Source organism: Homalodisca vitripennis, chromosome 1 (assembly GCF_021130785.1).
Source record: "Homalodisca vitripennis isolate AUS2020 chromosome 1, UT_GWSS_2.1, whole genome shotgun sequence".
NCBI classification, from domain to species: Eukaryota; Metazoa; Arthropoda; class Insecta; order Hemiptera; family Cicadellidae; genus Homalodisca; species Homalodisca vitripennis.
Window position 1 is genome coordinate 167,799,301 of NC_060207.1, and position 17,740 is coordinate 167,817,040.

Genomic DNA, 17,740 nt, shown 5'->3' on the forward strand with positions numbered 1-17,740 from the left:
AAAGACTTGCTAGTTGTGTCTATGAAACTGGAAATGTACAACCGGATCACAACAAAGGGAAACGGCTTACTGGGCCGATAAGGGATGATAAGGCATCAGATGTTTTGGCTGTCGTTCAGCTCAATCCATGTGACTTATCTACAAGAGTGGGTACCAATGCTGGAATTAGACAACGGTCAGTACTCAGGATCCTGAAGGACAATAAAATGTACTCATACTGGATTTCACTACATGGAGATGACGTTCTAAGAATGAACTTTTGTTTGTGGGCCCATGATAATTTGCACGAAGATGAATTTTTTTTCGCAAGGTTTTATAATGCAACTAGCAATAGAAAAGTGAACCATCACAACATGAGGTTCTATATTGTTGAGAATCCACGATGGATCTAAGAGGTAGACAACTAAAGGTACTGAACCCTCAGTATTTGGTGCAATATTATTGGTAACCAAATTTTTAACCCATGTTTTTTTCGAACGATACTTAGACAGAAATATGTACAACAATCTCCTCATTGATAACTTGTCTAATTTATTGCTGAATATTCCTGAACAAACTATACAAGAAATGTGGTTTATGCACGATGGAGTGCCAGCCCACTTCTCTAAAGTGGTGCAACAAACTCTGGATGAGGAGTATCCTCAAAAATGGACTGGGAGAGGTGGACCAATCAACTACCAACCCAGATTCCTGGATTTAACATGCATGGATTACTATTTGTGGAAACGGTTAAGAGACATGGTTTACGCATCAAGGCCCATGATTCGATAGGACATGATACAATGAATCAGGGCTGCTGCCCAATCAATACATAGAGAAAAGGTCTTAAGGGCAGTAGAAAACTTCAGTTCCAGGGTAGAGCTCTGGAAAACAACGGATTATAGCTCAGAGAAAAAGTGTTAAGTAAGTAAAAAAAATAATTTTCCAAGAACCTATGGAAAAAACAGGATTGCAAAACGCTGAATGCAACAAAAGTTCATGAACATTTTCAACCATCCCACATAAAACCAAAATTGAAATACAAAAAGTTTCAGTTTTTAAGTGAGCTATTGATAGGACGTACCTTGCTAATTTGAACTATTTAAAAATTAAAAATGTGCTGAAAAGTGACACTTGTAACATATTTTTAGAAAGAGTACTTATTTGGTAAAAGTTTGGATCTGGTAAATTTTGAAATGAGCTATCAGTAAAAAACTGTGAAAACGTACAACTTTGATATTTAGGATCGCCCTGTATAAAATAAAGGAAATAAATTATAACTTTTTCAAAATAACCAGTGAATAGACCTTTAAAATGAGGTATGGCTCGATCTACATTTACATTTGAAAATCTTTCAAACTTTACTCCTATCTCCTCAAAGGTGCCATTTTGGGATATTTTTTGGATTATCGTAGTTTTTAAATTTTATATTAAATATTTTCCTGCTAATTTTAACAATTCTTTTACTGCTAGCAGCATAGACAGAAAACAATAACAAAGTGCATTAAGGAAGAATAAAATACAGCCCAACAGGTTAAGTGTAAGGTACTATATACCTATATTTAATGAACTAGTCAAATATATTCTTTAAAAGCATTGGTAAGTCTGCCATATCTGATGAATTGCTGTACATATTATATATTCTAATAATAAAACTTCACAGGAAAAAGTCTTATTAACACTAGAAGTAATATTTAATGTCTTTAAATGAAAGGGAAGTGAAAAAGGTGAATGGTGTAGTCTTTGTGTGAAATAAGCAAAGATTTATTTAACTACTTTGTTTAGTCAATAATGAAATAATTAGGTCTAGTTTTTCATTTTGCTTTTTTTTCCGATTCCCTGATTATCTGTTCTAACCTGTCAATCTTAACTTCTAATTGTGTACAACGTAGATTGATATAGTCCTTCAACTTTAATGTGTCTTTGGAGATTTGACTAACATCACATTCGGGCACAGTTTCACTGGGTTCTGCACTTTCTCGTGACAAAAATGGAACCAAGTTCGATAAACATTTTGACATATTTTTACCCGTTTCACCAAGTGGATTGAAACATCCAGCTTCAAACATCTTCATTAGCATTTGTGGATTGGGAGGCCTAGTTTTGAAAGGTGACTGAGCATTGTTCAATGTTCCACTGTGAGCTTGAAGAAATGCTTTGGCCTTCTCAGCATTTTCCGATAATGGTATTTTTGCTTCTTTAAGCATTTCATTGACACTTTGGAAATTAATGGATGAAAAGACAGGAAGCGATTGATTTACAGGAACCAACTGGAGGTTTATCCCGTAGAGCCACATTTTGTCAGCATGTCTTGTTTTCTGTAACTGCAATCAGAACAATTGCAACAAAATTACTAAACCACATAAAACCCAATGCAAGCTTTACTGAATTATTAGACTCGTTATATGAGAGCTGAGTTATAGCTAAAATTGGAAAATATCATGATAAAAATATTCGCCTGTTTGTTAGTTTCATCACAGCTTTTTGTAATATTAGTTAGAGGTAATTTCAATTTAATATTACCATGCACAATTCATCCTCCAGATACTTTCAATGTTTTTATGAAGTATATGTTTAAGACCTTTTCAGTGGGAGTCAGACAAGAACACTTATCAAAAAGAATTAAGGTTATTGCACAAGCTGACTATGCTGCACAGCCCAATACTAAATACTGTGGGCCAAAGTGATCAACGTTTAATACATGAATATTGGAATTCAGAATACACATATTACTCAATCTTAGTTTTGATCATAATTAAAGGGGACAATTATGACAAAGATATGAAAAACCCCAAATTTTAAAATAATCGAATCAACTGAGTGTGTCAATTTGGACGTTAAAAATCTGGACTATTAATAATTCCGTTTTGAGGCTCTTATTTGAAGCATATTGCACAGTAGAAGCTTGCTGGGCCCCTAAACCAGATATCTGTGGATTGTAACCATGATTAGCTGCCAAATAAGTGAAGATTTACTGTTATTGTAATGAATTTGGAAACGTAACTGAGCCTAAATATAAAACTTAGATGTATGAGGACATTTCAGGAGACTAGGAACAGTTAGAAACACTTTTACAGTGTCAGGACGTTAAGAGATCTAGGCAGCCAGCTTTTAGTTTTATGGACACTCACTCTATATAATATAAAAGAGGTGGTGGTTAATTCCACCAAATTTGGAAGCCAAGAGAGCTAGCTAATAACCTCATTCCTATTGTACAGGAAAGAAAAGACTGCAACTTAAACATTTAGAAGCTTCAAGAACAGAGGTTAGCTTCTAGACGCAGCAGATGATGTGAACAGCTGTAGCTACGACTATCAAGAAGGCTCTATACTCCTAATGGCTCAACCACCAGCAAATAAAATAAAGTTAGGCTGATGCTAGAATCAGAATGATTTTTGTTGTCTTTTTCTTTACAAAATGGGCAAAGTCAGACATAAAGCAATACATATCACAATCAAGTACAAAATGCAATGTAAAATTAATAAAAACACACACATTGTACATGATTGGATAACTTAATCATTATAATCTACCTCTGAATTCAGAAATTCATTTACAAGTAAAATGCTTGTAAGGTGAGCCATGTGGAAATTTATTTTAAGTTTGTAAATCTAATACTCTCTATGTTCAAATGTAGGCAAAATTAAATCATTGGCATGTCTTGTGTAATGATTATGTACGTCATTAAAGCTTGTAAAATCATAGAAATTCTCTCGTACATAGATTAAGTTTTGGAAAATAAAAATACACAGAAGAGTTATAATATTATTATTAATAAAATATGATTTACAACCATACCTACAACCCAAACAATACAGAATTTTTATAGCACTATTTTTACAAAGGAAAACTTTTTCTGCACCTACACTATTACCCCATAATATACAGTGCAACGTCGTTAAGTCGGACTAGCCGGGACCGTGGCCGATCTGACATAACGAAAATTCGGGTTAAACGGAGAATGTTGAAAAAATAAAGAACAACATAAACAAACAATACAATATTGATTTATTGCGAAAAAAAAAACATATCAGGTAAAGTATAATACACTATATACAGTTTAATGTTTCTGACAGAATTTTGTTAATTTGAGTTGCACCAGCTGTGAACGCCATTTCCGTGCTGTGCGGTCACGCATCCTTTTCAACATGAGAACTTCGGCCGGTGTTGTCTCTTCTTGTTGCTCGAAATAAAACAATAGCTCACCCAAAAGAGATGCTACTTCTGCATGGCTTATAACTGCAATATTTTTAGTGTTTTCTTTGTCAGTATCCTCCCTGTTATCAGCATCTTTTTCGCAACAAGTCAAAATACAAGTAATTATTGAGCTCTAGGAACAGTCTAGTAATAAACAAACATATGCCGAACGCTTGGCAGTCTAGGTGGATGACAAAAAGATAGTTTAAATTTTCCTTAACTGATCCGGGTTATTTGGAGATCCGACTTAAAGGGGTCTGACTTAACAAGGTTGCACTGTATTTGCAAATAACAATGAGAATAAAAAAGATAAAGTATGTAATTTTAATTAAGGTAATACTAACACAGCTCTTAAGTTTGAGTAATAGAAAAAACTCTCAACAACTTTGAAATTAAATTATTTGTATGTTTATACCATGTAAGATTGTATAAAGTGATTCCTAAAAGCTTTACTGGTTTCAAAATGGTCTTCATTACAATATTTTTTAGACAGAATACTATGTTTTCAGTTTTATTTTCATTAATTAAAAATATAAAGATGTAAACCACAAAAAAGTTGCATTGATTGTCCCCTTGGTGTTACCAAGAATATTATCTATATACTTACCCTTTACCATTATAGAGGTATTGTCCACATACTATATAGAATTACTACACAAATTGATTGATAAGTCATTGATATACAGAATAAATAAGAGGGGGCCAAGAACAGAGCCCTGTGGTACCCAGCAAGAACTTCTTTTAAAGACGCATGTTGGTCACGAACACTAACCATATGTAGTCTACCGCATAAGTAAGTTTTGAAGAACTGTAAGTTATGATTGCATATGCCACAATATTGTAAATTATTCAATAAAATATCATGAGAGATACTGTCAAAAGCCCTGCTGAGGTCCACAGAGTTAAGTCCACATACTCATGATACTCAAAGCTTGTCAAGATCTGAGAAACACGTTTTCCAATGCCTGAACTGTTGAGTAACCTGGCCTAAACCCAAAATATTATATAGTAATTATATATCACAGCACATAAAGATGGAGATTCTTGTTTCTAAAATTTGTTTATCTTCTACTACAGGTCATTTCCTCCCTTTTGAAGAGCTATTTTTGTGATTCTAAAAGATTTTGATGTATTATGGGAACGCCATATGAAGTTAAATATTTCCCCCATAAAAAAATTATTTCCTAGTATACAATTTGTCTACATTCTTGGTTTCAGATTGGAGTGATATAAAGCTTTTTATGAGAATAAAAAATTTTAGGAATTTTAAAATGTTTATAAGAATTCAAATTGTAAATATAAAATATTAAAAGTTTTTGAATATTCTGAAAATCAACATATTTTTTCTAAATTAAAATTTAGAAGTTTAGAAGAAATATTTCACGTTAATTTTTGGCGAAGTATTAGAGTGCATTCATTTGTTGAGAGGCAAAAGTAAAGCATTTTTATTTTATCGAATTCTTTTAGAAACTTTTGTGGAGATAACTTCTATTTTCATTTATTTTATTTTTATTCACCAGATTTTTATTTATATATTGCATTAGAGTTCATTTTATCAAGTGAAAACTCTTTTGTATAACTTTAACACATGTTTTGAGTGGTTAACAATATAGATTATAGAGCATGAAAGTTAACTTCATTGCTTTTTAGACAAACAGAAAATCCCTACTATTATTTAATTAATTTCATATGAATTTCTATAACTAAGTTACATGCAAAATTTCAAGTCCATAGCTCAATTTCTTCTTGAGATATCCAGCAGAAAACATATCCACAGGCAGATAGACAGACAGAAGATGCATTTTGCTAGAACTCTTAGTGGCAACAAAATAAAAGAAAAGAAAGAAAGAAACACTTCTTTGTTGAGGCAAAATTAGGGCCTGGTCCTTTCTTACATTTAACCTCTATAGCTTTTTGACAATAAAAGTTCCGATAATCAGGGCCTTACTGTAACTAAGAGCCACCATTCTTCTTCTGTTTGTCTGATTTCCATAGAATATGTACTGTACTACGAGAATCTACAGAAAGGACAAATAGTTTGTGCATGGAGCATCCCCAATATTATATTTACAGGACTCAAAATATTCATTACTGATGCCATCAATGGACTCAACCACTACGCCAATGTTCACAAAAAGAGCACCACCGTTCAAGCTTCCCCTTGAGGCATGCCCAAACATAACTGAACCATTAATAGATATCTTACTATCTTCAATCTCAATACAGCCCTCCCCACCTCACTACCACCTCAGCCCAAGTCCTATCTTAGAATGTCAATGTCACCCCGTTATAATTTGTGTGTACCTACGTTTATTTCCTGGAAGTTAGTCATATTAACATAACCTTAAAGATAATTTAAAATTCATAAAAGCACATAAACATAAGATACTTGACAATCCTATTTATTCTGTTAATGAGTTTTTTTAAATACAATGGTAAAAGATATTTATTTTAAATCTTATATGTAGTAAGTATATATTTTTAAATTGTAGGTCAAACATTTATATATTATATTGTTATTTAATTATTAAATGTTAATAAATTTGACACTACTCTGTACATTGTACACAATGAAAAAGAGATACTTTAATTGATTGACCTTAAGTGTAAGGTCATATAGTGATGGGATATTTTGGTTATCTGAAACATATTATGTGTCTATTATTTCCGATTAATTGAGGTTTTATTCTCTACAAAAATATACAAAATATCAAGTAGCCTACATAGTTTATATGGAAATTTAGATTTCACTTATAAAATTTACAAGCCGTCCTGAGTAATAGACTTTGCTAACTATCAGTCAGTAAAATATTACATTATGAGTTATATTATGATTTTCTACAAAGTTATTGCAACAATGATGCCTATAAGTTGGAGCTAATCATGTACAGCCCTATTTCTTTAACACAATGAAAATGTTTGTGCTAAATCATTCAAAGTATTGCAGATTTCCACAGTTAAATTGCAAACTTTTTCTTTGACAGTACTTTTGGCCCAAAAAAATGTGTTTCATATTTCAAGCTTCAGTACAAAATATTTACAAAGATCTTGTGATAAAACAATACTTAAATGACGTCAGTTTTTCATGGGTTTTCGTAACTGATTATGAAAACACACAGAAGACTGCTGTTACAAAGTAGCTAAAGAATTCTACAGCTCATGAAAATGCCAAAATTCAGCTTTATACACTTTGCAGTTCTCAAGAGAAATAGTGGACAGAATCTGTAACATAACTACTAAACACTCTAAAGTTTGGATCTACTACAATATTGTTTCAATATAATACTTTAAGAGATTCTCAGACCTTTCAGTGATAATAAATAACAGTGAAAATAATTCTCATGAATATTAGTGATCCAGTTTATCTGAAAAAAGACATCAAAATGTGAAAAAACACCATTTTCATTTATTAGAAAATTACTTGTACAACTACTTAAAAGCTGAAAATTTTTAGAACTCCACTTATTGTACATCTGCAGTATGAAATTAACTACAATACAATTCATCATAACAAAACTTTCCTTAATTTTTTCAAAATTTCACATTGCAATATTAGTTGTCTTCAGTACGTTAGTTAAATTAATAATAATTAGTTGTAAATTAAAAAACAAATAACCAACCTTATATGTAATTTCTCTTGAAGGAGGTTTCACACTGAAAGTGGATAAGTAAACGGAACAATCCTCGAAATCATCAACATATTCGCCCACACTTGTCGACAGATACTCGCCACAGCTGCCAAAAAGCTCTATGATTTTAGCCTGTGATAAAAATTGTTATGTTAAAAATTATTACTGATAAGCTATTAAAATTTTATTACATAAGGCCTATAGGTTATTAAAATGTATTGTTTCATATTCTGTGTCGTTATTTGGGCATTATAAAATTAAATCCATTTGGCAGATTGATTTAGATGTTCTATAGAAATAATTTACTCTAAACTTTACTATATTTTTACTATACTATATATAGACTTTGTTAAGTCTGCTTACAGTAATATACTTGTATTATTATTAGTATTTTACAACATCTATCATATGTCAATATGTTACAAGAGTCAAGACCTTTAGACTACGATTCTGTCCATCATGTACTCCCTTGCTGAATGTTTTTAGGCTTGCTCCAGCTCTAGTCTGACTGTAACTCCCTTAATGTATACCACTATGTTTTTATAAAAATTTGTTTCATTTCTCCTCCCAACAAGCCCATGACACTGACCCTACTTACCCTATCCAGTATTGTGTTTTATTGTCAAACACAATCATCTGTACACTCACCTCAGAAACTATAACTGATTGTGAAATAGGATCCCTTGTATGTGGTAACTTCACTGTTATTGTACATGGGTCATCTGATTCAGGGTCTTGTATCAGGTGAATACATGTGTTAACCTGCACAACATCTTCCAAGCCGACACTGGAAAAAATGTTTAATATTCATTTATTTCCAAATACAATGTGAAAACCTCAGTTATCACCATCTTTTTTCATGTTCTTAACCAATCTTGTAAATAATCAAAGTGGAAAACAAATTCAATAAGATGTTATTAGATTATCAAAAAGCTGATAGATTGTGATACAGAAGCAGTATTGAAATCACTGATTGTTTCAGCTCAGGCGGTCATGATACACCTCTCCCTCTGTCCACTTTATGAGCAGATGTGCATTAGTGGCTATGCCAGAAGTTATTTTAAAGGCTTCTGTTTTGTTATCACAAGTATTTTGGTCCTTTTATATTCCTAATGAACATAGTTATTTGTCTTGACTCTATTCATATACATTGTATGTATGACATCAAATAGAGTATATTTTTACTCTGACTATGGCTACACAGCGAGGCCAAAATATCTAAATATTTAACTGTGACGATGAGATCCAATAGTCATGATACCAGCCACGTAAGTATAAAAACTAAGCCTGCTAGAGACCCAAATTAAACGATTGCATAAATAGGCTATACTGTAGTGTCATAAAGAATTATAGTTATTCCTAAACATTCTTTAGATTCTTTCTCATTTGTTAATTCACAGTACATAGTCTTCAACATAGTTTTACTGGTTGAATGGCAACGTCTCACAGACCACATGGAATTGCAAAACCTTCGGGTACTTACAGTAATGTCCGGTGAGCAAAGGGCACAGCAGATTCCAGGGTGGTATAATAATATTAATATTATTAATAATATAATAAACTCTAGTTATGAAAGTGACATTTTTCACACCAACACTGAATGTAAAAAACAACTTTTTTATGCATCCTTAGTTTCCTGTTGCAGTGCATACTTCATATCACTGGACCAAATAAGGAAGGATGTAACTACTAAAGTTTAAGGTGTAAATGTTAATATTGAGAACTACTTTTTAGAGTAAGTAAAACAGTCCCATGGGAAATGCAATATTTAAAGGAATATTTAAAGTAAACAGATACATACGGCATATCTCTATATATTTGACTAAAACATTTGTTCTTCTTTCATGCAATGATTTATCTAACACATTATAATTCTACTTCTTTCTATTATGCAGCATGCTTTTTACTTTCTGAGCTCCTGCATGTAGGCCTAAAAGAATCAGTGTCTCCCTTACTTATGTTTAACCATAAAATCTTAGGTGTAAACATAATATTACAAATTATTCCAACCAATTGTTCACATATTTAAACTTTGAAAGCAGATACAATGTAAAAGTATGGTAGTTTCAGACCGTAAAAAAAGTTTGGAAACCATGTCTTTTACAAGGCATCTTTACCAACTACTTCACATACCTTTTGCTCGGAACACTAAAAGTTAAAGTATTTTCTAAATTCCTGGTTTGATCACCAACAGTCCAAGATGAAGTCAAGATAATGTCACTGATATCAGTACTTGAGATATCTGCCATCTTCAATTACCAGGTACAGAAGGATGGTTGTTATTGTTTCATGTCAAAAACCTACAACAGATTTTAAAATTCCCATTTAGGTAACCACAAAAGCGAAAACTTTATTGTAAAATACACAACGCTTAATTTATTGAATGAATTTATATATCAAGCAAATCTAAGTAATATTCATGATCTTCAATCAGGAGCATAACCATTACTCAAGGGGATTGTGTAAGGGATTAACCTCCTGCAAATTCTTACATATTTATAGATTAAATAATATTGAAGTTAATAATAGACAATACTTTTTATTTTCAAAATTCATGAAGAGCAGAGTTAGTGTCAATACATTACTTACAACTGAAAGTTAAATCATTCATAGAAACTTCTATTAGTCATTGATGGTGGTACTTAAACTCTTCAGATTCAGTTGGCAAATTTCATACTTTTTCTCAAAAACTGTTCACACTACAACCTCTGGAGTGGTTTTATTTGATTTTTCAGGCGATTTTCCTTATAAATCCACCTTATTTGAGTTAAAAAGTAAGAACAACACATTTCAGAATCACTTAATTTCACCAGGTGAACTGAAAACAAAGCAGAATCTTTTGCCAGCTATTACTCACTAATAGAGCGTTTCCGGACCTACCTTTATATAACATTTTTTTTCCTTATGTTTAGCTCTACAATCTCGTCTTAAAATATTTTACCATATTTCTGACTCACCCTGTATATTGGCTGTAGTTTGGGTTGTAATAACATCTAAGTTTTGACACACATATGGCTGATAAATGACATTAAACCCTTATCTGAAAAAACATATATTTTGAAGTGATAGAAGAGTTTTTATACCAAGAAAATTATCATGAAAATTTACGTATACATTTTATGGCAATGCATATAGTAAGGGAGATTTTGTATAAGTTACAGTGTGTCATTTTTAATTTCAACTGAATCATTATAAAACTAAATGGTTATTACAAAATCTTCCAAGATAATTTCTGAAATATTTGTTCATTTTAGATGTAATAAATTAGATTCAGTTTTAGAAAGAATGTTACAAAATTAGAACCTAAAATAGCATTACATATGTATTTTTGTCTTTAATCTACCCTTTGTTGTGATAAATCTATGATCAATACTGATTACAGTATACATGTTTAAGTGAGGTCAATGTCCATTATAAGATGTTAAACTGATTAGCTTGAACACAAATCATGTTATATTCTAACTGTTGAAACAGTGTCTTTTAATTTGAAAATAAAACTACATAATCTTTTTCACCATGTTTTGTAAATATGATTATCATGCAAAACTTTTATCAGTATTATTTAATGTAGTATGTTACTGTGTTATTCTGCCATCAGCTTCAGTTTCAGGTGAGTATAATTCATATACAAGTTAACTTAAATCTGTGTCTTATTTTTTAAAAGTAGTATATAGAAAAAGAAATCTGAAGGAATAATAATATAATATAGTAGCTGTTACATGAAGATTACACATTCACTGCAACGTGAGACGTACCAACTGTAGGACAGCCAGGATAGTAGTAGGCTTCGTCAACAGCAGTCAATGTGTTAAACTATGATACATCTCCAGATACAGAATATGTTGATAACACTTTCAATGCGACATAAGACATGTACCAACTGTAGGGCAGCCAGGATAGTACTAGGTTCCATCCACAGCAGTTAATGTGTTAAACTACGATACATCTCCAGATACAGAATATATTGACAACACTTTCACTGCGATACGAGACATGTACTAACTGTAGGACAGACGGGATAGTAGAAGCCTCTGTCTACAGCAGTCAATGTGTTTAAATAAGATACACCCTTCTAGATACTGAATACGTTGTTAACACCTTCACTGCGACATGACATGTACCAACTGTAGGGCAGCCAGGATAGTACTAGGCTCCATCCACAGCAGTGTTTTTTTCAATAAAGAGTTTAGTTTTTGGTAATTCTAAGCAATATATGGGTCAACGTCGATTTTTCTCATATTACAATATAATGTTCCAATAGTCAATTAGAAAAGGAAATGACTAGAATTTCTTGCTGGAAAGCAGTTATAGAGAGCAGGCAACCACGAGAATTACCTATTAGTGATCAGGGGCACTGACGTGATCTGGGCTTTAAATTTGGAACTACTCGAGTTAATTTTTTTTCTAAAAGAGCAAGCAGCGCGAAGTGCTGCGCAGCGGGCAGGCATCGTCAGTGCCCCTGATCACTAATAGGTAACCTAAGCAATATATGACCGTCTGGCGGCTGCCTGCTCCCTATAACTGCTTTCCGGCAAGAAATTCTAGTCATTTCCTTTTCTAATTGACTATTGGAACATTATATTGTAATATGAGAAAAATCGAGGTTGACCCATATATTGCTTAGAATTACCTAGTTTTTGTTTGGTAATGTTTGTTTTTGTTGAATTTTTGTGTTTGGAGAAATTTAGGGGTAAAACACGGAAGTACAACAAAGCGATGCACCAGCTGAACGTGCGGCGAGACTCTGCAATCACATTATCTACTAGACCGCTCGACTTTGCTCGATCTACTATACCTGTTTTATATTGACGAAATATTGTTCTACGCTAATCTAGTAATCAGTAGAAGCAAAATGTCAAATAACGATTCATGTCCAGGGTGTGGTCGGTATAATCCCAAAGTACCGAAGGCTCTGTCTAGAGCAGTCAATGTGTTAAAATATGATACATCTCTCTAGATACAGAATATGTTGTTAACACCTTCACTGCGATACGAGACACGTACCAACTGTAGGACAGCCGGAATAGTTGGTTTCATTTACGTTCACTGCTTTCATTACATTTAATAAATATACATCTGATAGGTCTGTAATAATCATTAAACTATTACTTTTTAGATATAAAAACTGCTGAATTGTACTACAATTTGAAATACACAATATAGTTCAGTTTTGAAAATTTGAATTTTTACTGTTCGGTAGTTTAGATGATCCAAAATATCGACGATTTGATTGTCATGGTGGTTACTTAATATACTGCAGCTAAACCTAAAAATTAAGATATTATACTAAATTGTTTGGTGGCTCAATACTGAATTGCAGCCATCAGTATTTGTTCTTTTGTCTTCTATTACCTCTATTATTCCATAGTACATATATATATATATATATATATATCTCAGGTAAATATTGCTATTAGTAATTTTAAGGACTGACACTATGATTGGATAGCCTTCCTGGGGAAGAGTACGATAAGTGGACCTAGTTTTTTTATATCGAAATTGGCAAACTATATTATTAATCATAACCATCAATATAATCAATCGATAATGAATAATTATTTTGAACAATTAACTTTTAATAATCTATATCAATACAGTAGCTGTAAACACTTTCAAATAATACTTGTAATGTAATATTTCAATTTTATATAAGTAACATTTGATTATTAAAAATGGCAGTCAATTTCAGAAAACTACACGACATTGCTTTGAAAGATGATGAGACATATTTTTTGTGACTTCCAACATATTGGACTTGACCGAAAAACCCATTATGTGAAATTTGTGCAAAAGAAACAACTGTAACTGTGAGAGGAGCAAATATGGTCGTCTTCAGTTTTTTGGTTATAATAGGCCTAATTTGTCTGATCACTGTAAATATTAAACTTATATTTAAATTTAAAACATGATTGTTATTGAGGACTATAGATACTTTTATATTGATTGATAGTCTAGGATTTGAGATGCGAATACTAGGTATCGATGATTACATTCTTCGATTTAAAAAATCGGGTCCGCTTATCGTACCCTACCCGCCTTCCTGAGATAGCTTAACCCTACAACTGGCAGTCGCCTGATTATCAGTCGATATTAATGTTTCTGTAGTGGCAGTCGCCTGAAAATCAGTCGATTTGACATGTGCCCGTTTGACATCTGTTATAATCAATACACGAACTAAACTGCAATGATTCATATACCACTGGAATCAGAAATAGTTGCTGATTTGATCGATGTATTTTGTTTTGTTTTGTATGCCATGATTTACTAAGTATGACATATTGAAAACGAGAGTTGTTTGTAAACAATCGGCCATTGTTGTTGTATTGTTACCCCGGTCGCGTTATTCTTGTCCATCTAAAACGTAAGTTTATTACATGAAATAAGTGTTTTATGTAATAAGTGTGTTTATTTATGCGTATAAATTCTCGTATATTGTGTTTTATCAGTTTATTTTGTCATGTTATGAAGAAATATATGTGAAAAAATATATTAGTGAGATTTTGTGTTCTAGGCTATGTGCAGTGTTGTGATAGTTTTAGTTAGCTTTAGGATCATTTTCATATGCGATGATCATGATATAAAGCTTCTTTATTTATTTTGATAGGCTTACTTTTAATGGATTTTATGAATTTTTCGAGTAATAATTAAGGTTTTGATGAATTTTTGTAACACAGTCGTATCCATAGCAACGAACTTAGCCGTATTGTACTATCTTCAGATTAGAGTATTTCATAATTAATTGTTTTAATTAAAAAAAGTGTAGTAAACTATACATTTTCTAAACCTATAAAAAATTTTCAACATTTTGGGTATTTTGGAAATATTTTTTTTCACACAATATATGTCTTTTATAGGTGCACCCCCACCACTTTAACATACCTTTTTTATTTTTTGAAAACAAACTTAGTAAAAAAAAGTGATAAATTTCTTATATTTTTGGGTTTTTATTTCCATGAATAAAAAGTACATTTTCTTGTGAAAACAGTGATATATAATACATATAGGTTTATAATCAAATTATATTTAAAAAAAATAAAAACCAATACTACTGCAAAACACCTCAAAATGGCCTGCCACTTGAGGAAATTTCAACTGCCAGCTCGAGGGTTAATCAAGTAGGCTACATCTGTCAAAAGTCAGACGTCAATGATTATTAAATTATACCATATATATATATATATATATATATATATATTATATATAGAGCCCATTAGGTAAATCTTAAGATCAGCGACTACCGCTCCGATCGCCGTAATTTTTTTGCATACTAACACAGGTTAACGTAATTTCACAGAAAAAATAGTCCCGATTATCGCCGTAACCGTTAACTCCCCCCCGCAAAAAAAATTTGAAAAAATAACATTAAAAAAACCTGACTGACTTTTTTTGGTGTTATTAGTTTGTAGGGCAGTAGTCCAGGTACTACTTCTAGTATAAACTTGTCTTATCTTATCAGTGATAAACGCGCGCCGCTTATCTTTTGCCTGTAATGAAACCCGCGTTAGTTCTGTCTGAGTTTTGTGTGGGTAAGCAGCCATGGCGTGATCTGGGCTTGGACTTTGCAAGCTCGAGTTAATTTTTTTTCTAAAAGAGCAAGCAGCGCAAAGCGCTGCGCAGTGGGCAAGCATCGCGTGGTCTGAGTTTTGAATAGGAAAGCTAGGGTCTTTTTAGCGTGTGACAAGAACCATCGCACGCCATGTCAATAACTTCAATAATTATTCCTTGTCCATGTGGGTTTGTTTGTTTACGTCTGGCGGTCAATCGAAGCCGTCCTATAGGTCACGTGATCGGCCCGGCCAATCGGAAACTTTCCTGTTTGTCACGTGACTACTGTCAACTCATCAAAACGACCATGGTCGGCCATTGTTAATTTTAGTTTGATAGTCAAAAATCTTGTTATTTATGTGTTTTGTATTGCCAACATTGTACTGCCGAAAAACTGGTTTTTATATGTTAGCGATAATCGGGACTATTTTTTTCGGTGAAATTACGTTAACCTGTGTTAGTATGCAAAAAATTACGGCAATTGGAGCGGTAGTCGCTGATCTTAAGATTTACCGCCCATTATATATATATATATGCGTGTGTGTGTGTTTTATCATTTAATTTTTGGTAAATATCCAGTTTAGGGACACCCACTAAAACAATATTACGTACCAGTAAGATTAAACGCCGGGCGGCAAATCACGAATTTGACGTTACCAACGTATTCTGCTCACCCTCCTGAACAAAAAATATATATAGTACTAGGGGGTGCAAATGACAAATAACATGATTTTTGGGGGTATATTGATAAGTGGTTAAGTTCCTAATGTTTTAATGTTCAGTTTGTGTGCTGTGTCTGGATAATCTGTTTACTTGAATATTATCTGCGGCCGGGACTGATAGCAGCCTGATAACGTACCTGTTATCTGATTTCTCCGGGGCATGGGTCAATTCTACACAAGATATCGTGTTCAGTAGGTCGGATTGAGTGAGCGCGTTTACAATGATGAATCAACCATCCACTAGTTCAAACAACCCTAGTGAATTGTGTGTTTCGGAGTGTTTCGTAGGGCACGTAAAGAGTTTACGTTTTAACCGAAACGAAATTATCTCTTTTTTAATTGAACATGGAATTTTTAAAAATGAGTGTATGTGTTCGTCGTGCGGTCGAGTGGTGTTTTTAAACCAGGAGACTTTTGTCGTTTCGTTGTGATAGACCACTTTTTTATTGCTGCTGTTTAGCTATATCCGCCAACACACTAATGGTAAGTGTTCTCTGTTAATATCCATCTATATATTTGAGTTTTTCATGATTTATTTAGTTTTTTAACTTTACATAATTGCCTTTGCATTACATTTCAATTTATATTTTTGATCAGTCCCTCTAGAATTTTATATTTTACTGATAGGTACTATCTCGAGGGATGTTTTTCTTTTATTGATGCGCTGATGGCCGGAGGCACTCGTAATTAATTTTTTTCTCGAAATTAAGAAAAACATTATTACCTAATTTTGATCAAAATTCTACTCATTTCTGTATTATTTTTCATTTACGTTTGCAAAGATGGCGGCGCAACCGATGATGTCATCACGAGGTTCAATCATTGGCCACAAAAGGTCACGTGACGCTAGACGTGGATGTAGAACATAGAGATATTACTGAAAAGTTATTTCATTTTTCATTTTCTAGAACTTCGTTATTTTTCATTTCCACCCCATCAAACCTTATACTTTTTTGTTCTATATGACGATTCCAATAAGTTTATAACGCAAAACTCGTATTTTTCCGCCCCCGGCCGTTAATATGATAATTACCCAATATTAAACCACCTTTTAAATATTTATGACTAGTACACTGTCACTATTACCACAAACTTTAGTAATTATTAAAGACCTGAAAAATTATTAATTAATCTGAACTGAACCTAATCGACATTTAACATCAATAAATTATGGTACCAGAAAGGAATCAGGTTCTAGATGGGTGATTAACAAGATAGGAAAAGGAGGGAGTTTACACATTATTAAGAGTTTTGAACAATGTTTAATTCAAAATATTGGGTGTCCTTCAAATTAATAAATACTGGTGATTTTTATACTTCAAATGGACCTATGCAACAAGTCTAGTGATTTAGTATAATTTTAATCATATAGGGCTAGATATTACTCAAGAAATTACCTACCTAGGCCTACTTCAAGTTGAAACTGTATTACTATACATAATCCTTTTAGACTAGCCTATACGGCATTATTTATTTCAAACCAAGATTTTTCGTGTCAGAGGAATTTTTTCTTATGATAACTAGCTAAGTAGAGACATAAACAGTCAATTATGAGACACTTAACTCACTAAAACACAAATGACAATTTGAGCGAAATAAAATAACAGTATAGCCTACTGTATACTGAGAAGTAAAATCAGAATCAACTGTCACTGACCACTGTCAGTT

At 32.6% G+C, this 17,740-nt stretch overlaps 1 protein-coding gene across 2 annotated transcripts; it reads right to left on the minus strand.

Moving 5' to 3' along the window:
- Positions 1-1,513: 1,513 nt before the first annotated feature.
- Positions 1,514-17,740, minus strand: LOC124352697. 2 transcript variants are annotated; one of them, XM_046802298.1, is made up of 6 exons: positions 17,474-17,740; positions 10,763-10,845; positions 9,939-10,105; positions 8,454-8,592; positions 7,797-7,937; positions 1,514-2,303 (listed from the first exon to the last, which is right to left on the minus strand). In XM_046802298.1, exons 3-6 carry the CDS (start codon positions 10,052-10,054, stop codon positions 1,794-1,796), a joined length of 906 nt encoding a protein of 301 aa, XP_046658254.1. In that variant the 5' UTR covers positions 10,055-10,105; positions 10,763-10,845; positions 17,474-17,740; the 3' UTR covers positions 1,514-1,793. The 2 variants fall into 2 exon arrangements, with proteins under 2 accessions (XP_046658254.1, XP_046658253.1); XM_046802297.1 differs by lacking the exon at positions 10,763-10,845.